We start from the raw sequence: 20,292 nt of genomic DNA, 5'->3' as shown, positions 1-20,292 counted from the left end.
GTGCTACAAAACCTTGGTTAAAAATAAGCATAAAAGAGGGGGGAACGTAAGCATAGTAGAGGTGACAGGGTTCTGAGTTCACCTTTCCTCTCGCATACCCAGTCCTGACCCTGCCACCAAACTGCCCCCTAAAGAATAATCGTGGACTCAGACCCACACAAAACAGCAAAACTCTGTGCCCTCATTGGGGAAAGACAGCGTTCAATTCTTGGAGTAGTTCAGGGGAAGAAAAGACTAGAAAAGTCAGGAAGCCCTGCTTCTGCCTTCAGCCTTTCTGAACTCAAAGTCACTTTATCCTTGAAACTGGGGGTTCTCCTTGACTTTTTTTCCTTTTTTTTCTTTCTATTTTCCTTCCTTCTTATCTTTTTTCCTCTTTCCTTTCTAAAGTTAAGCCCAATGAATCCAATATTTGTGCACAGTGAGTGGAAAAAAAGTGTTAAACGTCAGTTTGACACCCCACCGGAGCTTCCAAATATCCAGCGTCTGGGATTCTTCTACTTAATTTAATCTTTATTAGAAAGTGCGGCTCCTACCCTCCTATTCACCAGGAAACCCCGGGAAACAGATCTGTTGGGGTTCAGAATTGAGGACAGCAAGGAGAGGAGTTAAAGAAGGATTAATCCTCTCCCATCCAACCTCGAACTTTGGAACTTCGATCTCCAGTAGGCTGGGGGACGGGGGAGGGGTTCAAGGTCCCAGCCCTGACAGCCAAGGGTCTCTGCAATCTGGAGCAGGGGGGCAGGGAGGCTGGCAGGTTGAGATGGGAACTTGTAGCCCTGGTAACCAAGTATTCTTCTAAAGGAATTTACAGCAAAGTGTCCCAGGCTCTGGGAGCAATGCGAATCTTATTTAAAAGAACATTGCGGGGGAGGGGAAGCATTTCTTAGGAGGTAAAGCCCAGTGCTTTTCAGTCCTAGAAATCAAATGTCCTTTTCTGGATAGTCATTTATACTTCACCTGAGGGCTGTTTCCCCTTTTTAAAGTAAATGTGATGCTTAAGGAAGACAACTTAGGTGGTATTTTAGTTAGCATATGAGACTTACTAGAATAATTCTAATTTCAAGTTTCAAAACAAATTGTAATCAATTTCTCACCTTCAAAGGTTTGGAGTTATGTATCTATAGCAAGAAAAACTTTTTAATTGCCTAATGTCAGGCTCTTGTTTTCCACTTATTTATTGTGTTTTAACCAATTTAATTCCAAGAAAGACCGAAAAGAAAAAATATTGGGGAGAAATTGAAAGCAATGGTCTCGTGTTACCCTATCACCTGTCTCTCACCTGTCACACAATCTCCACCCTCTGAAAAGAAATCCTCCTGTCAGTGTGACTTCCAGTTGAAAATGGAAAAGAAATGAGATGTTTTCACTAAAAGGCTGTCCATCGTGCTCTCAATTATTTGTTGTTGTTTTTTTTTTTTAACTAATACGACATCCCGCAGAGTGAGGACAAGAAAGAACTCAAGGAAGAGTCGGCTCCAAGTATCACCTAGACTTGGTAGAGAATCTTCATGTGGGTGTGTGCATATTCATGTGTAAAGGCAAAATAAGCAACACAATCCGACCCTGCCCCCAGAGTGTATAGGAAACATTTACATATATATCCATCTACTCCGAAAAATCTCTAAGCACATGTGTGCAGAAATGTAGTCCTACGCAAGCTCAGCTTGCACACACAAGCTCCACACACATGTATTCACTTCTGGACTAAAGGCATTTCATTGCTCCCATAGTTTCTTTCCATTAAGAGCGATTAGATAATGTCCATTCAAAGTTGCTGATCCAGAGAGAAAATAAGAGTAGATAAAAGGAGATTTCAAGTGACCTCCTCGTCCCTTTCACACCAACCTGAGCCCTAGAATAGCCAAGGATCAGCTAACACAAAAGCCCTTTCCTTTTGCTTTTCAGCTTCAGAAGATTTCATGCAAAGGGTTAAACAATAAAACAGAACTATCCTCAAGTTTTGTTAGATCATGCTTTTGGAATACTTTATTAACTCCTCCCATAGTTGAGCTAGGTTTATTATTCACCTCTGAAACGAGTAAATAAAATATACATAGCATAACAGAAGGCATAATTATTTATTGCTCCATGTGGTTTATATCAGTGGTATAGCATGCTCATTCTTTTTCATTTAAACTTTACCTAATCCCCCTCTCTCCTTGGTGATGGAGGACACTGTGATAAACATATCTTTCCACTGACAGTTTAGAAGGAAATGTCAGCTTTATTATTTAGATCAACCTTCTGATAGGTAAATACTAGTGTGATATGACCATAGTTACCAATAGATCTGCTGGCTTTGTGAGTCAATACTTTTTCACCAGTTTCTTTTATAGGCAGTTAAGAAAGTGACATTAAAGAATTAAACATATTTGAGCAGAATTTAATCAGTGAATGTCCAACTCAGATCTACTCTGATGGGCTAATCCTGCAGTAAAAAAAAAAAAAAAAAAAAATAGGTGTTCTGACAGGTAACTATTAAATTATTATATGGTGCAGTTGATTTATTGTCAGGGTACTTTAACAAGCTTCAAACTCATTTCAAAATTCCAACTTTTCATCCAGACCCAAATCATTTACCCCAGGAAAAAGAACCACGCGGTTATTCTTCACTCTAGTCTCCATTTAAAATTTAAAAATACATTCTGTAACATAGAAGTCTCTAGTTCTTTCTTTCTTTTTGCATAAATGCATTTAGATAGCTAAGGCTTGATTTCTACAAAAAGTAAATATTTGTCCCTGGCTTCTCTAGTGTACTAGGAATGATTGTCACTTTTCCTCCGATAAAAGGCTTGATTTGCATCCAAAGGTCAGCACTTGCTCTCCTGCCACCCTCCCATGGCTACTCCTGGCCCTCTAACGGGAGGCCCAAGCAGAAAGCGGAAGTGCTTCCTTTATCTCTCTTTCCAAAACACATGCTTTAAATGGCTGGTTTGTGATCGAAAACTAAACCGTTTTCTAAGGTAAAGCACTTATCTCTGGACATTCTGACCCAAAGGTGACAAAGAAGAAATGCTCAGACTACCAGAGTGATAGTGAATATGCAAGCCTGCTCATCCGTGGTTCAACCACAAGGGCAGGCTAAGAGCAGCCAGTCCAACAGAAGTTTAGCTCCCAGTTTGGCCTTCCCATCTTTGTTTTCATTTTGACAAAGGCAGAAGTTTTTACAACTGGGCAGCCACAATACAGACTGAGTTCAGTCTTGTGAGGGGGTTTTCCTGACTTAGGCAGCAGCTTTTGCTTATTTGTTTGGGTTTTGGTTTTGGCTTTTTAATAATCACAAAACATTAGGCAGGCATTCCTGTGCCTCTCTCTAACCTTCAAAGTATCATTCTAAAGACAATTTTAAATATATCTTCTTCAACTGTGTTCCTCCCAACCTTAATCTCATGCCAAGGGAGACTAATTGATTTGCCCCTTTAAAACAAGCTCTTTGGGAAAGGTCTGCAGTAAGAACAGTAGAACTGACCTTTCTCCCAACAATTGCAGGCATACTCATTTCTCCAGATGGGCTTGATAAAACAGGGTTATTTCTGTTCTGTGGTCTCTCTAAACTGAAAAATGCCATTTTAACAATTTAGGAGGTAGGAAAAATGTATGAGAGAAAATTTCCTACACATATCTGGTCATTTGCAGGGTCTCAACCACTTTTGAATTAGATGTAGAAAATTTTTTGCAAGGCCACCTTGTTCAGTGTGATTTACCAAAAAGCCAAAATGAATGATCTAGTGAGTTTGGGGAGAGCAAAATGCCAATATCAAAGAGGTCATGGGATTGATGAAGAATAATTCAGCCTTCAAGGAAAGAAAGATTTGGGATAGCAGGGTGTTAATCAACTAGAAAGTCTGCTTAGATCCAGACTCTGGGGCCTGGAATGCAAGTCAGCACAGTGTATGCCACCACCAATCTCTGCTTCTCTCCTTCTCCCCAGCACGTCATAACTGTTTACCAGCGATCTGGCTGGGAGAGATCAAGTGTTGGGTGGAAGATATTTTAAAAAGTGATTCAGGCTGAGCCATAATGCTAGCAACCCACAAGGGAAATTGCAAGCTTACAACCTGATTCCTCTTTCCCAAGCAGAGGGGTAACTTCTCATCATCTCTTGGGGGAACCACACTGGAGACTTTATGCGCATTGAATGGGCCTGTGGGGACCACATGGCCAGAGAAAGACTTGAAAAGGGAGTCTGGGGATCCCAGACCCTGGTGAGCTTTTCCCCATCCCTAGACCAGCCTCATCAGGTGAGAGAGACCTTGGAAAGGACCGAGTATATATGGTCGCTGGGCTGGCAGTCTCAAGTAGGGTACTTTGGCAAGGGCCACAGTGGGTCTAGGTCCAAGAGCTACCTCTATATGCTTAGACTTAAAGGCAACCAAGGTGGAGGACTTAGTTGAGAAAGGAGAGAGAGAGATCTGGAGAAGAGGCCTAAAATAAAGGTGGAAATTGCAACTGTGTTTTCTTCTCCTGCAGTTGAGTAGGCCTGGACACTTGCGGGGAATTTCAGTTTGTGGACCTACCTACTCCCACAAAATATGATTATTTTTATGTCCTCATGGGGCGCATAAGGCCCCAGGACCAGTGTGCCAAGTTGAACCAAGAACAAAGGAGAGCTTCGCAGAGAGAAAGCAGAGCTGCCCAGGACCTGAGCTGACCCCTCAGTCCCTCCCTGGAAGCCATTTTGCTGGGGCTGAGGCTGTGAGCACAAGAGGAGGCACACCCACACAGTGTGCAAACGCGATACGGAACACAAGGTCCGTAATAAGAATTGAGCCCTGAGTGTCGCTCGGGCTGTACAAGTCCCAGAGGGGGACAGCACCTTTCTTCCAAAAAGCTCGGGTTTCTTCCTGCCCCCTGGCAAGACAGAAATTTGGCACATAGGGCCGGCAGAAGAGCGATCTCTCCACTGCTCTGAAAAGCCGAGATTTTCCACAGCTACGGTCACCACCGCCAACAGCCCCCATCTTTTGGATTATGGCCGGTTACTACATCCCTTTTCCCCTTCCTTCTGGAGGAGGGGGTGGCTTCGTCTGAAGCTTCGAGGGCCCCAATTCTCCCCATTCCCAGGGTCATGCCGGATCCCAGGGGCCTCTTTCATGTTTGGAAGCTCAGGGTGGGGGCTAGCGGAAAGAGCCCACAGTGAGGGTGAACGGGCGCCACCGCTCTCAGGAAGTCTCAGCTCGTCTTAGCGCCACGCCTTGTCCCTAGCCTGCGTGGCGGGACCGAGGCCAACCCAGTCCGGCTGGCTGAACCTCTAGCCCATGCAGCCCCGGGGCGCGGCCCGCGGCGTCGACTCCCCCCGCCCCCTGCGCCCGCCCTGCGCGCCCTCTGACGCAAACGCGCGCCCCTGCCCAGCGCAGAGGAAAGCGCTCTTGTAGGTTTTAATTGAGGCTCTTCCTTTCACGCACACCCCCTCAGTCCCCACCCCTGGGAGGTGACCCCTCCCCGCCCCCAGCCCTCGTGCTGCCGCGCGAGGAGCCAGGCTGGGCTGCGGGGCTAGGGATCTGATGCTCGGTCGCCGCCGCCGCCGCGGGTTCTCCACTCGGGAGAGCGGCTTGGTGTCCCTTTTAAACCGCTGACACTATCGCCCACATCAAAGAGGCAGCCATCGATCGCGTTACGTTAGGGGATCCCATTACAAACGGCGCCCGCAGGTGGGCGGCGGGAGCAGAGCTTGTCAGGCTCTAGCCATAGCCAGGCAAGGCGCGGGCAACCGGGCCAGCCCAGCCGGACCCCGCAGCCGGTTCCACCGCAGCTCCGGCTCTGCCCTGGCGGCACGGATGCTAAACGCCATCCCCCTCCTCAGCCACCGCGCTGGAGGCCCGGCAGCGGTTGCCCACTGGTGGGGGGGGAAGGGGGAGCGGGGGTGGGGGGCAGGATGATGGGGGTGGGGAGACCTGTTTTGAATTTGGACTGACGCTCGGCTGACAGGATCCTCAGCTGCAGGAGGGCGCGACGGCCGCGGTCCCTGTCCTCGCGCTTTGGCGGGACAGAGGCCGGGTGAGGGTGGCTCCTGAGCAGGCCCCGCGGAAAGTTCTCCTCATCCCGCCCTGGCTGCCTGGACTCCGGCCCCGGCCTGCCGAGGCCAAGAGAGTCAACGCCTCCTCCCGGCCTGTCCGCGTTGCCAGCCCCGAGTTCAAAAGAAACAATTATCATTGCGTTACTTGCCTGGTGGAGAAGGACTTGGCGAAGTCTCGCTTCTGGTGCCCACGACTCACGGTCCAGGGTCCGAGGGTGGCTGGGCCCGCAGACCCGGCGTCCAGCGGGCCTCCGGTTCCCTGGAGCTCGCTTTCGCCGCCTCTTCCACTCGCTCTCTCTCCACATTCTCTTTCCTTCTCCTTGTCTCCCTCTCTCTGCCTGCTTCCTCTACTCTCGACTGCCTTTCTCTGTACTAGATGGGGAGTAAAATTTAGAATTTTTATATAAAAAGCTTGTCCTTTCTTTTTTTCTCTTTTTAATCTTCTCGTCTTTTCTTTCTTCCTTTTCCTTTTTTTTTCTTTCTTTCCTTTTTTCTTTTTTTGTCTTTTAATCGTGTTCGTTTCACCTTTTAATTGACCAGGAGACGTGAGAGCGTTTATTTGGGGGAGAAGGCCGAGAACAAGGAGCTCCTGCCTGCCCCATTCGCCTCCTCTCCGTCAGCTGCGTACAATGGGCCGCCGCTTGCAGAGTGCATTGACTGTCTCTCCATTATTCGAGCTGGAGGGGCTGTGGGGCAGGCACGGAAAAGGCTTTATTCTGCTCTTTAAAATCATCGCTAGTCACTAAGCGGTCGCTGACTCCCGACTTGGAGGCTGGAGTGACCGGGAAGCGCAAAACGCACCGCGAACACGCAGCGTTTCCCAAACCCCTCCCTGGTGAAATTTAAAGTGAGAACGAGTATTAAAAAACAAACCCTACCTCTGTCAATACAGCGTGGCCATTTGCTCCCACCTTTACCTGAGGGCGTGTTGAGGATCGGGATGCTGGAGCTGAGACAAACTTTTACGCTCTCCTGAGTCGAAGGGCGGGCAGGCGAGCGCGGCTCCCACCCCCAGCGGCTGCCGCGGCGGCTTTGTCACTCCGCACAGCTCCGCACCCGCCTGAGCCTGCCTAGGGAGCGATCTCAAAACGAGGGGGGTGCGAGTGTGCTATTGGAGAATATGTAACTAATAGAAGTATCATTTTCCCCAGTACGATCTTTCAAGGAAAAAAATCCATTGAAAGAATTTTCAAAGTGCTGTCTCCGTTTGGAGAAAAGGCGCAGGCTGCCTGCGGGGAGGGGAGGAGAGAGCCGGCTGTGCGCCTCCCGGGCGCGGCTCCCGTCCGCTAGGTGGCAGCCAGAGCCAGCGATTCCTGCAGGCCCCGCGGCGGGACCCGCTCCTCCCTCCCGCCCCTCCTCCCACGACCAATCGCCTTCGGGAATCGGGGTCTCTCTCTCTCTCTCTCTCTCTCTCTCTCTCTCTCTCTCTCTCTCTCTCTCTCTCTCTCTCTCCCTCTCCCTCTCCCTCTCCCTCTCCCTCTCCCTCTCCCTCTCCTCGCTCTCTAGCTCTCTCTCTTCTCTCTCCCCATCCCTCCCTCCTCGGTCTCTCTCTCTCTCACTCTCTCCCCCTCCTTCCCCCTCTCCCCTCTGTCCTCTCGCGCGCTCTGTCTCTCTCTGTCTCTCTTTCCCTCGCCTTCCCTCCCTCTCGATCTCCCTCCCGCTCTCCCGCTCTCCTCCCTCTACCCTGCAGCTCCCCCCTCGTCCTGTCCCCACTCCCCTCTCCCCCACCTCTCCCCATCTCCCATTTTCCCTTGTCGGTCGTTCTCCCCTTTCCTCTTTTCCTAGGACTCTGACTTAACCGCACTAACCGCCCCCCCCCATGAGGACTTACTACTGTTTTATTAATAATTATTTAAGCGTTGTTTGAAGTTTGGAACTGCCTGAGAATACCAAAGAGGAGAAAAGAAAGGAAAAACCAGACTGATTGTAAAGTTTATTTTTAAAATCATCATGGGATGAATAGGAACCGTTGATTCAGATTGATTTTGTGGCAATAGCTGCATATTCCAGGAGTGTGTTTTGTCATAATTAAACCTTTAAAACCATTATATACTTTGGGCCAAAAAATAGGAAGTCCTTACTTTGTTTCTTAAAACGATATAAAATGAGCAGAATCCACACTTGGATTATGCTTATATATGCGAACGAAGAAAACAATTCAAACCCAGTATATTTCATGAATCATTAAAATGGTGAGAGTTTAATTCCCATTAAAAATTTCCCTAACATATTCAACGACACTGTCTTCACGCTCATAAAACCTAATTTTAAAAACTTTTCAGAAGAAATCAAAATAATTTCCTTCTAATTCTCTTTTACCCATTACAAGGCATTCTCCCCCTCGCCATCCCTTCCCCCTCTAGTGTTCGTGTGCGTGTGTGTGTGTGTGTGTGTGACCATAGACGACCCATACTAATCAGGTCTCAGAGTAAATAGCAGCGCAGGGCGATCTCAATGTAAATTGCGCTTGTCAGAAGCACACCCCCCCCCCCACTTTCCCTCCTCCTCCCCTCACCATCCCCGTCAGTAGGTAGCTAAGAGGGAGGGGGAAAAAAAAAAAGAAAGAAAGAAAAAGAGGAGGGGGGGGAGGGGCTCTCCAACCAATGGCGTGCGGGAGGCTTGGCTAACCTTAGACTCCCATTTTCTCTCCCCCCCGATTCAGGGCTCTGACCAGTCAGTCGCCTTTGATTATCAGTTGCCAGCAGCCCTTCTCTTGGCTCCTTGACACGAGCTCCATATAAGGCAGCGATCTCCATAGAAACGTGTCAGTTTCAATAGTAGTGTCAAAGTTCACTATATACAGACATTCGCGCAGATCCCCCTTTCGGAAACATTGCTCTGCGAGTCCTCCCGTTTAAACGCATTCAATTTTGGGGTCTCTCTCTCTCTCTCTCTCTCTCTCTCCTCTCTCTCTCTCTCCTCTCTCTCTTCTCTCTCTCTTCTCCTCCTCCTCCGCCTCTCTCTCAATCTCTCTCAATCTCTTTCTCTCTTTTCTTCCCTCTCCTCTCTCCCTTTTCTTTTCTTACATATTCTATTAGTTGTTTCCCTTGTATTCTTCTTCTTTCTCTTTTTCTCCCTCCTCCTTGTCTTTTACTCCATTCCTGCAGAAGAGAGAGGGCTAAACTTTAAAAAAAAAAAAAAAAGGAGGAGGAGGCACCCCCTTCGTATTCTTCTTATCGTTATTTTATACATATATGATTTTTTTTTGGAGGGAGGGTGTTGGTTCCCGGCTGAAGAGCACTTATTTAAAATACTAAAAAAAGAACATTTTTGGGCGATCTCCAGGGTTTTTTTAACTAGCTCTGTGTGTTATAGCAGAAGAAGCAGAAGAAGGAGCAAGAAAGAGGAAAAGAAGAGGATTATTTATTCGACCTACTTTGGATGTCTCTCGCTTTTTTTTTAATTGAAATTCTTTTTCTTCTGATTTTTATTTTTTCGATTTTGCTGTGAATTCGTCGCCGGCGTGAATTATCTCGTATTTTTCTCCCTCTCCGTCACCTCCCGAAAGAAGAAGGCAGCGAGAACCCGGCGCCACCGGCACAACAAAAAGAGCAAAGTGTGTGATCCTCCTCGCCGGCTGCCTCCCTCTCTCCAGCGCTGCCTTCCTGAATGGCTGGCTGCGTCCAGCCCTGGACCTGGCCCCCCGACACCAACGCGCCCTGATCGCCGCCTGCAGCCTCGCCCCGCGCCCTGCTCGGCTCACCGCGCTCCCCTCAATCCCGAGCCCAGCGAGGGCTCCCGCCGGGACAGCCGCGGCGGCGCGGGCGGCCCCGACCCGGGCTCGCGCTCCGGCTGCGGCCCCGACTCCAGCTCGGACTCCGGCCCGGGCCCCGGCTCCTCCAGCGGCGCTCGCCGCTGCAGCTGAGGCGGCGACTCCAGCGGCGCCTGCAGCCGCGACCTCCTCCTCCTCCTCCTCCTCCTCCGCCTCCTCCTCCTCCGCCGCCGCCGCCGCCGCCCTCGCCGGCTTCCTCTATGTCGCCTCAGCCGGCGCGCAGCGTGTAGCCCGAGCGGCCGGCGGGCGGGCGGGCGCCCGGCGCGGGTGAGCGAGTGTGTGTGAGAGTGTGTGTGTGCGCGGGGGTGCGGGCGAGGCGGAGGGCGAGTGTGTGCGCGCGCCGTGGCCCATGCCCGCCGCCCCCGGCGCTGCGCCCCGCGCCGCTCCCGGCTGCCGCCTGTGCCATTTCTGATTTTGCAACTTGGGGAAGAAGAAAAAAGCGAGAGAAGGGAGCTTGCTCCGTGGGGGGGGGTGGGGAGGGGGGGGAAAGGAGAGCGTGGCCCCCCCAGGATCGGAGCGCGGGGGGAGCGGGCGAGGGGAGCAGGGGTGTTGGGGGGGGGAGCCTGAGAGCCTGGGGGGGCTGCAAAAAGAGAGAAAGAAAACAGCAGGAACCACAACAAAACGCCAGCAGGGCGGGCGGGCGCGCAGCAGCAGCGGGGCGGCCGAGGCAGTAGCGGCGGCAGCGGCGGCGGCGGCGGAGGCAGCGGCCGGTGCCCGGCTCGGGCTCGGCTCCCGCGACCCCGGGGCGCCCGGCGGGCCCCCCGCCCCCTCCCCCTCCCCCCTTCCCCTTCCCCTTCCCCTCCCAGCGCGCCCGCGCGCCCCGCGGCCCTCGGCGAGCAGCTCGGCTCCCCCCAGCGCTCCCCGGGCCCAAAGATATGGCAATGGTAGTTAGCAGCTGGCGAGATCCGCAGGACGACGTGGCCGGGGGCAACCCCGGCGGCCCCAACCCCGCAGCGCAAGCGGCCCGCGGCGGCGGCGGCGGCGGTGGCGAGCAGCAGCAGCAGGCGGGCTCAGGCGCGCCGCACACGCCGCAGACCCCGGGCCAGCCCGGAGCGCCCGCCACCCCCGGCACGGCAGGGGACAAGGGCCAGGGCCCGCCCGGCTCGGGCCAGAGCCAGCAGCACATCGAGTGCGTGGTGTGCGGGGACAAGTCGAGCGGCAAGCACTACGGCCAATTCACCTGCGAGGGCTGCAAAAGTTTCTTCAAGAGGAGCGTCCGCAGGAACTTAACTTACACATGCCGTGCCAACAGGAACTGTCCCATCGACCAGCACCACCGCAACCAGTGCCAATACTGCCGCCTCAAGAAGTGCCTCAAAGTGGGCATGAGGCGGGAAGGTGAATATTTCTTCTCTGCTTCTTTCCCTGAGCTTCGCCCGCCTCCCCGGCCCTCTTTCTTTATCTCGCGGGGGTGGCTGCTGTATGGGACTGGAGCTCCTGCGGTCCCTGCCCCGTCCCAGCTTCCCCTGTCCCCGCTGCCTTCCACCCCCGGCGTCACCCCCCCCCCCCAACCAAGCTCGCTGCCGCTGCCTCCCCCTCCCGGCCTGCGCTCCTCTCCCCGGCTCCTCCACCCCTCCCGCTGCCTGCTCAGGATTGTGTCCCTGGGATCGTGAGCTGTGGCTGAAAATCCCCTTCCTTCCTCTGTCTTGGATGTGCTCGGTGTGTGTCCCTTTCCCGCGTGTGCGTGAGGGTGCTTGGGGGCTGTGCTGGCATGAACTTGGGGAGGGGGTGCTTATTTCCCCCAGAAAACTCTTTTCTGTGTTTTTCATTCCACTTTCCCCTCCACCTCTTCTTACCCTTTATTTAAAATTGGGGAGGGCTGAGGACTGGAGTACCCACAACCATAGATTCACTGCTGCATCATCCTTTTGGAAGCTTAGCTTGGAAAAAGAGGAGTGAGATTTATTGCACTTGTAGGTCTAATTAGGGGGGAAGGGGGGCTTCTGGCCTGTTCACTGGTTCCCTCTCCTCTTCACCGAGCTGGGGCCGCCTCCTCCAGAGCTGTGGCCTTGTTTTCACCCCTCTACTTTGAAAGGAAAGTTTGTGACTGAACCGTCCTTTCATAGTTGTGTCATTTTTTTTAAAGCATGATACTCGTTTTATTTCTTCATCAAACTCCACCCTCTGCTTAAATACTGCATACAAATTACAATTTACAACGGCATTTACCGATCCTTCTGATTTGGCTATAATGCATAGACTGCAGCTGGCATGAGCTTCCCCTTCATTTAATCCCTGTGTTGTATGGGTTTGGTTTCTTTTAACACAACTTTTGATGTTGTATTTAGATATGCTTCATGTTCATGTGGCAGGAGATGCAGCACTTTTCTTATAAATATACTTAGCCGTTTACAGTTAAAGTTTATCTCCTGACAATCATTAAAGATGTCTTATAGTCAAATTAGCGAACCAGTCAATTTTGCAGAATGCAGATTACTCCTTCTTGTAATTGACTTTAAAATTATATTTTATATGCCACAAGAAAAGAAATTGAATTCCTTCAGATCTCAAGGAGCAGGCAAATATGACGACTTCATTTCCAGCTCCAGGGAGATTTTGTAGGCATCTGAAAAAAAAAAAAACTGAATTGTGCTCTCATTTAATTGAAAAATAACTGCCAAGTTCAAAACTATAATTAGAAAAAAGTATTCTAGCTGTTATGTTTCAAGAGCTTAAATTGCATTGGGGCTTGCATTAAAATTAGAATCAAAGCAAACTTAAGAAAATAGTGCACAACTTGAAATAAGACAGCTATGTGTACATGGACATATCTATATTAATTTGTTGGGGGGAGAGTTCAGTAGCCCTAACTTTTCCTAAAGTTGTCTTTGTTTACATGGCAATTTAAAGCGCTGGCACTGTTGAAGTAAAACATACACATTAAAAAAAAAAAAAAAACTTTGGTCAGCTTTAAGAACTCAAAGCATGCTTACGTTTTGCATTCAGATGGTTAATGAATCCAGTGTTTTTGCAGTTGCAAGCTCGTGCATTCACTGGGCAAAAGCTGGCTGCAGGTTGCAGTGGCACCTCACAGGACAGACATTAATTCTATTTCCCACTTTTTTCAATAATGTTTGGCTACTGTAAGTTCAACTTTTTTCTTGAAAATTTTCAATTTTCTGTTGCTTTTAAGAGTGAACTTTGTGTGGGGCGAAGGGGAGGAGGGGACAGGGAAGGGGTGCAGGATACTTGTTTTCTATTCAAAAGTTGTAAGTGGTTATGTAACTTGTATCTATTTTAAGGATAATTCTATAGCATTTTGGGAGAATATGGAAACATTTTGAGCAAAACACTGCTTGCTTGCAAATGAAGAGGCGGCTAGGCATTTGCCTAGAACCACAACCTTTCTCTGGTGTTCGCCTGTTCTTTTTTGTTTGTTTTTGCTTTACTTTGATTTGTTTCATTCTGGAGGGGTGAGTGGTATTTCATTAACCTGAGTGTTACACCTTGGTGGTGAAGGGGTTGGGTGCGCTTTCTTGACCATGCCGGGCTGGGGGCCCTGAGGTCAGGCCTAGTTCTGGCAGGGTTGGGGTGGCCAGGGGCGCAGGCGATGGCTGGGCAAATTGAGCCGCGGAGCTGGAGGCCCTCACCCCAGATTTCCTCCGGGTGTGGGCTGTGAGTGAGAGCGAGCGCGAGAGAAGATGCACCGGGCGCCTGTGGCTGCAGAAAGAGCCTCCGCATTGTGTCGGGTGCGCTGCGGCACGCCGATGTTCGCAAGCCCCCTGGATGCACATTGCCTCTTTTCTCTCTTTCTTTTTGTCAGCGGTTCAGCGAGGAAGAATGCCTCCAACCCAACCCAATCCAGGCCAGTACGCACTCACCAACGGGGACCCCCTCAACGGCCACTGCTACCTGTCCGGCTACATCTCGCTGCTGCTGCGCGCGGAACCCTACCCCACGTCGCGCTACGGCAGCCAATGCATGCAGCCCAACAACATCATGGGCATCGAGAACATCTGCGAGCTGGCCGCGCGCCTGCTCTTCAGCGCCGTCGAGTGGGCCCGAAACATCCCCTTCTTCCCGGATCTGCAGATCACCGACCAAGTGTCCCTGCTGCGCCTCACCTGGAGCGAGCTGTTCGTGCTCAACGCGGCCCAGTGCTCCATGCCGCTGCACGTGGCGCCGCTGCTGGCCGCCGCCGGCCTGCACGCCTCGCCCATGTCCGCCGACCGCGTCGTGGCCTTCATGGACCACATCCGCATCTTCCAGGAGCAGGTGGAGAAGCTCAAGGCGCTGCACGTCGACTCAGCCGAGTACAGCTGCCTCAAAGCCATCGTGCTGTTCACGTCAGGTGAGGCTGTGGCCGCTGGGAGGGCAGGCCGCGCCGGGAGCGACAGTAGGCCGCGCTCCGCGGGGCCCGGCCTCCTACGCCGCGTCGCCGCGCGGGCCTGGCCGGCCCTCGCCCGACCTTGGCCCTGGCCGGGACTTGCGGCCCCCGCGCCCGGACGCGGCCCGCGGCGCCGCTGCCATCTTGGGAACGCGGCGGTGCGGGAGCCGAGGCGACTGGGATGCGGGCGGCGGGCGGCCCGGCCTGGGGGCCTGGACCCCCACGCGGGGCTGCGGCGGCGGCGGCGGCGGGTGCGCGTCTCGTGTGTGCGTGGGGGGTGTTGGATCTGTCTGGCTGCGCGAGTGTGCGGTGTGTATGTGTGTGCGATGAGCGTGTGCGTGTGTGTGCGCCAGCGCTTAGTGTTTCTGGGGGAGGAGAGGGAAGGAAGAGAACGTGGGAATGTGGCTTTCTCCTCTGTGTGGCAAGCTCCCTGGATGAGTTTCCCGACACAGAGAGACACACACAGAGGTGGAAAGAGAAGAATACGCGCAAATAAATCATAAATAATCCCGCTTTATTGCTGCCTGATTTTCCCTTATCGGAAACCATTCATGTTTGCAGTTGCTGAGGTTATTGAGGGTCGTAAAAAACGGTTTCAATCTAAACAAGAAAGATAAAAAACAAAAGGAACACTGTAGATCCCGCAAGTATGGGAGGATTCCCGCCCCAGAGATAAATCTCATAGCCATGCAAAACACATGAACATTGGAAATTTAACAGAGTGCCTTAAAAATATCAAATTAAATGTAGGTGGTGGTAACATGCATGTTAACAATTTCTCTTATGATAGATGGTTCAAATTAACTTCCAGGAAAGTGCATTAACGTTGCCTTTGAAGGCTCTAGTCTGAGCCTCTGAGAACACTGCCCGCTTTTTATTATTGTAACCTGCAAGAGGGAAACATATAAACACCCGGGACAGCAGGTAATGGGGGGAAATATAAACAAAGCCAGAAAGGAGGCTGGTGGGGAACAGAGCTGCTCAGATTGGGTCTCGGGCCTTGCCCACTGCGAGTAGGGTTAGCTGCAGCTTTACCCCCATTATTGGCACTATTGTTTTTAATTTCTCCATTCAGAGAACAAATAAACCATCCTAATAAATCTATCCTAGAGCCAGGACCTCCAAAGGCCAAATTAAAACCATTCCTGAGCAGAGATGGCAAAACCCCTTTCCCAAGGCCTTGTTGAACAGTAAGCAATGGTATAATCTATCAATATTTCCTGGCTTTCATGCGTGAAGAATCGTATTTACATTGTATTAAAATGACTCTTAAATTTGCACAATATTGTAATGTAGCAAATGTAGTATTAATATCGATCTGAACAGCAGATAATTTATTTAGACAAGAGCATCTCATTTGTATGCAGGGTGGCCAGAGCCATGGACTTGGACTGCCCCCCTTTTACTTTCAGTGCAAATGCAGGTCTGCTAGTGGGAGAGGGAGTTATTCTTTGCAAGAGGATAAAGTGCAAACCTTAAAACAAATGGAAGATTTATTGAATAGCCTCCTCAGTGTTTGAATGCATTTTATCTTAATAAGTCTTCTTGATGGAAACGTGTTTTTCAAAAGTGACAAAGAGCCTGGGAAGCAGCAACCGGGCTGCTTTAGCTCTGGCAGGCCTGGGGCCTGGCTGGCTCTCTACTACCCAGCTCTTTAGCCAAATTAATCAGGAAGCAAGCCAGTGTCGGGGAAGCTGGGGTTTTAAAAATCTCATCCAGTGAGGTGTCTTGAAGCAGAAATGTGACTTGGAGCTGGACAGAGGTCTTCTCAGGAAAGATCTTTTCCTCCCTTTCCCTTGTCCCCTACTAAGGTTCTTTGAATTCCCTTGACTTTTCTGATCTCCTGCCCTTTCCCAGAGAGAGGCAAGGACCGTGCTGGCTGCAGGGAGGATTGTGGAATTATTCATGCTTTTCTTTCAACTTGCCATCCTAAAACATCCCCGTGAAAAGTGTTCCTTTTTAAAAAGTTTTCCCGAGGAAGTTACTTGAACAAAGTCTTCAAGGTGCAAAGGAGGCTGAGAAGCGAACAATAACATTATTTTGTTGGAAATTGCAAGCAGAATATCTGAAAATGGAAATGGAGCTGTCAGTAGTAATTCACCCCCCTCCTCCATACAACACATTTCCACTTTTGACTAAACTTGTTTTGATTGCTAGCCAGAAGGGAATTCATGGGAAGCCTTCTCAAAGTCATCCAACTTTTAAGCAAACTTTGAATGATGGAAAAGACAGTTTTAGACATATTGTCCAACGAGGTTTGCTCCGGCTAAGTATTTGAAGCTGGCACGGGGGTTCCCTGTGGTGGTTTTCACATTTGGCCTCCGGATGGTATGCTTAATCCTTAATATTCTGGACAGTATCCAAGGACTAGGTCATGACCTGAACTTACTTTTTTAAAAAATTCATTAATTCATACACCTAAATGTTCCTTCAAATAAATGGGACCTCCTCTGAAAGGAGCCATCTAGTTAACATAAATACAATAAATCCATTTTCACCACAATAATAACTTTGATTTCTAGTTATGGCAGCTGATTACATCTATATTTCCTGAACACTAAACTCTTCTGAATGCACAACATGAAATACATTCTCTGCACTACAAAGGCTAAGCCGGGAGGGCCTGAGCAGTAATGGTTATTTATTTACATAATTTCTTTCCCATATACTTTAGGAGAAATATTGACACTACCATATAAAAAGTGAGACATTGATTTTGTACGTTTCTACCCCCTTTTCTTATCTTGGTTATTTCTCCTGGGGTCTAAGCATGTACTGCGTTACACCCCCTGCTCACCTAGCTTTGCTACCACAACCACCCAATCGATCTGAGAGCTCACACTATCTATCCATAGTTGGGGGGGGGGGGGATCCTGTTGCAGGAATATCCAGAGAGGGAATGAATATCTAGAGTGGGAATCCAGGCCTGAAGTAGGACTCCTGCTGGAGAGAGGCCACAGAGCTGGCCGGCTGGCACCTGGCAGCTAGGCCCAGCTACAGGCATTCTGCCTTCAGAGGAGGAAAGAAATCCAAGCAGCCAGCACAGGGCCCAAGTAAGCCTTTCCTGGGCTTCTCTCTTTTGGAGTGGCATAGCTGGGAGAAGAGTAGTGTCCTTGCACTCTGGGGGCTCTAATTGTAAATATCAGATAAATATTTTACAGACCTGAGGGAATGCCATATGGGTGATTAAAAGAAAAAAAAATCTGCTGGGGTATCAGTGGGCCTTTTTCATCCTGCATTGTCTAAGGCTGAAAGGGATCCTGTGGCATAATGGGCAGATAATGCATGTAAAGCAAGATATATGTAAATATGAGTCTGCATAGTGGCCATTCAGCAGGGCCAGGTTAGCAATCAGGACCAAGGGCAGACCTCAGGGTCCCCTCTCTAAGCAGTGAAGCCCCAAAGTGCTTCTGCCCTCGCCCTTCTAGCCATAAAAATCTCACTGGCTTCCCCAGTCAGGCCAGTGTGGATGCACCCAAGTGGCTGGCTGGAGTAATTAGACATCTGAGAGGAACCCATTCTGGATCTGGGGTCAGAGGGGACCTGCCTTAGAAGTTCTTGAATTAGCACTGGTTTTATTTGTATTTTTGCTCAAGGCCATTGCCTTGTAGATGAAGGTGTTAGAATGCTTTGTACATCCCAATTCTTGAAATATAAAGACTTAAAGCTGAGGAACTCAGCAGACACGGGTTTCACTTTGAATCATTTGGTGTGACTTCTTAGGGTCACACTTACCCATTCACAATTATATAACGTCCTTTTGGGGGCATTGCCATGCATGAGTTTCTTCCCAGATCTATATATTAGCAAACTCTGCCTTTGATCTCTAGTCAACCTCCTGACTGGCTAAGGGCTCCTCTGTGATCTTCCTGTTTTTAAAATATTTATTATTAATACAAGAAATAACATGGGTGTTTGAACTCAGAGAGGAAGCTTTCACTTCATTCCTCTAATTCCCCCTTCTCTTCCATTTCTTCGCCTTTAGTTAGTTAGTTGATATAAACTGCTGTCTTGAAATATTTTTAGGAGACCGTGAGGAGCCTTGGTTGATATGTGATAAACACACAGGTTTTAAGATGCTGTCATTGTGTGCAAGTGCCTTTTTCCCCTTGGTCCTGCAACAGGAAGCCTATCTCCCCAAATCCCCCCTAAACTCCCCAGCTCCCAGTTTGGAAACAGCAACAGCAGCTGCCTCTAGCCCAGCTTTGTGTCTGATCGCTGAAGATGTCTCCTTCCTGCAGCCTGGAGTAACTGAGCCATATTCCTCCTGATTATTATACAGCTTACAGAGATGTGACCAATTTTCAATTACTTGATCTAAAGCACAGATAGAAGTATACACCCTCACCAAGGATTTGCTGCAGAGTTCTTGCTTGCATAGATAGTGGATCTCAAATCCAATAGTGCTAAAGCATGGACTTGATCTGATTCCATGCAATGCCAGCCTATAACTCCTTCCCCCTCCCATGCATTTGTTCACTATACAATCTAGGTTCTCCTTGAAGATTTTGGTTGGGGTCATTTGGGTTTGAGAGGGAGGACTCCAAGAAGCCTGTAAGAACTACCTCCAGGCTACATATTTCTTCAGGGCTTCTGAACACCCTGAAATCAGGGGCAAAAGGGGCAAAAGTCCTCACTTTAATGAGCACAGCGGAAAGATGCACCCCTGCAGGCGGAGGACAGGTTGCTACGCACAGCAAACATGGCTCCAGCATCGTACATTATTTAATCCAAAGGTGAAAGAGGAAAAACAAAGAGACTAGAGAGGTTGCTGCCTCTGCATGTGTGTGCTTCCGTCTCCAGCTCCCCTAGGCTTGGTGGGGGTTTGATTTATTTTTATTTGTACTGGGGTCTGAGTGGGGGGAATGGTGAGGAAGGATTGGGGAGGTATGGAGAGGAAGATTTTTTTTTCTTTTCCCTTCTCTTTCTTTTTCCCTCTTTTACCAACTTAAAAAAAATTTAATGGCTTGTTTGTACCTTTGCTGTTCACTAACCTGTGTATCCTCTCCCCTTGTGTCTCCTTCTTGTGGCTGCTCGGGCAGATGCCTGTGGCCTGTCGGATGCCGCCCATATCGAGAGCCTGCAAGAGAAGTCGCAGTGTGCACTGGAGGAGTATGTGAGGAGCCAGTACCCTAACCAGCCCAGCCGCTTCGGCAAACTCCTACTGCGACTGCCCTCCCTGCGTACCGTGTCCTCCTCGGTCATCGAGCAGCTCTTCTTCGTCCGTTTGGTAGGTAAAACCCCCATCGAAACTCTCATCCGGGATATGTTACTGTCTGGGAGCAGCTTCAACTGGCCTTACATGTCCATCCAGTGCTCCTAGACCTTGGGCGCTTCCCACCTGCCCCCACCCCCCTAGAGACTCAGAGGACCGGCGGGGGCCATGGACTCCAAAGCTTCGGGGACATCAGGTGGCTGTTGCAGGGTGCAGCCAGGCAGGGGGGAGGTGGGCTGGGCCAACAGGAGCAGCCCACCCTGCAGGAATGCAACCCGAGCTGCAAACCAGGAGAAAAAGAGACTCTCTTTAGGATCAGATCTGTGAACAAGTTGGAAAGGAAAGAAAAAGGACCTTGTGTCTGGTGAGAAAAGGAAAAAAAAATTTGAAGAGAGGACCATGAGAATTTTAATAAAACAGAAGGAGACTAATGGACCTTCCAGGATTTATTGTGGACGGATGTGGATATATTGTGTACAGAAAAACAACACACATGGAAGTGGACTGAATTCTATGTAGAAACACACACACACACACACGCACACACAAACACACATACACACCCCAAACATTGTTATTCATTTTGTAAAATACTAGTCTTTATTTTCATTTTTTTGTAAAATTTAAACATCGTATGCACATAAAAAAAGGAAACAAGAATTAGGGGAAAATAACATTTTCCAAATAATTATAAAAAATTGTCCTGTGTCTATGTATCTATATCTGTTTTGTATTTTTTTCTGGTTCCAAACCAGATTTCCTGTGATTCTATACTAATAATTTTTGATATAACCCTTTGCTTCTTATAATGAGTGCGATATATGTTGTCGAGGCTGTTCTTCAAGAATTAAAATTGAAGTGAAAATTTAAACAAAAATAAAAGAATTTAGCAAAACCCATGTGTCTGGTTACTTGACAGATGTCATAAGTGCAAGAGAACCCTCCAATTAATTTTCACTGCA

At 49.5% G+C, this 20,292-nt stretch overlaps 1 protein-coding gene across 2 annotated transcripts; it reads left to right on the top strand.

The window, feature by feature from the left end:
• The first annotated feature begins 10,380 nt into the window (after positions 1 to 10,380).
• On the top strand, positions 10,381 to 20,225 carry NR2F1 (nuclear receptor subfamily 2 group F member 1). Of its 2 annotated transcripts, none has more exons than XM_058726998.1 (3): positions 10,381 to 11,126; positions 13,552 to 14,079; positions 19,158 to 20,225. In XM_058726998.1, exons 1-3 carry the CDS (start codon positions 10,664 to 10,666, stop codon positions 19,436 to 19,438), a joined length of 1,272 nt encoding a protein of 423 aa, XP_058582981.1. In that variant the 5' UTR covers positions 10,381 to 10,663; the 3' UTR covers positions 19,439 to 20,225. The 2 variants fall into 2 exon arrangements, with proteins under 2 accessions (XP_058582981.1, XP_058582992.1); XM_058727009.1 differs by lacking the exon at positions 10,381 to 11,126 and adding an exon at positions 12,759 to 12,871.
• The last annotated feature ends 67 nt before the right edge of the window (positions 20,226 to 20,292 follow it).

This window comes from Neofelis nebulosa, chromosome 1 (assembly GCF_028018385.1).
Source record: "Neofelis nebulosa isolate mNeoNeb1 chromosome 1, mNeoNeb1.pri, whole genome shotgun sequence".
In the NCBI taxonomy this organism is placed as follows: domain Eukaryota; kingdom Metazoa; phylum Chordata; class Mammalia; order Carnivora; family Felidae; genus Neofelis; species Neofelis nebulosa.
This window is presented reverse-complemented; position numbering and strand designations above follow the sequence as displayed.

Bases quoted from the DNA above. Each gene is read 5' to 3' on its own strand.
- NR2F1 (XM_058726998.1), top strand. From the start codon at position 10,664: ATGGCAATGGTAGTTAGCAGCTGGCGAGATCCGCAGGACGACGTGGCC. The intron at 11,127-13,551 runs GTGAATATTTCT...TCTTTTTGTCAG, and splicing joins AGTGGGCATGAGGCGGGAAG to CGGTTCAGCGAGGAAGAATG. The intron at 14,080-19,157 runs GTGAGGCTGTGG...CTGCTCGGGCAG, and splicing joins CATCGTGCTGTTCACGTCAG to ATGCCTGTGGCCTGTCGGAT.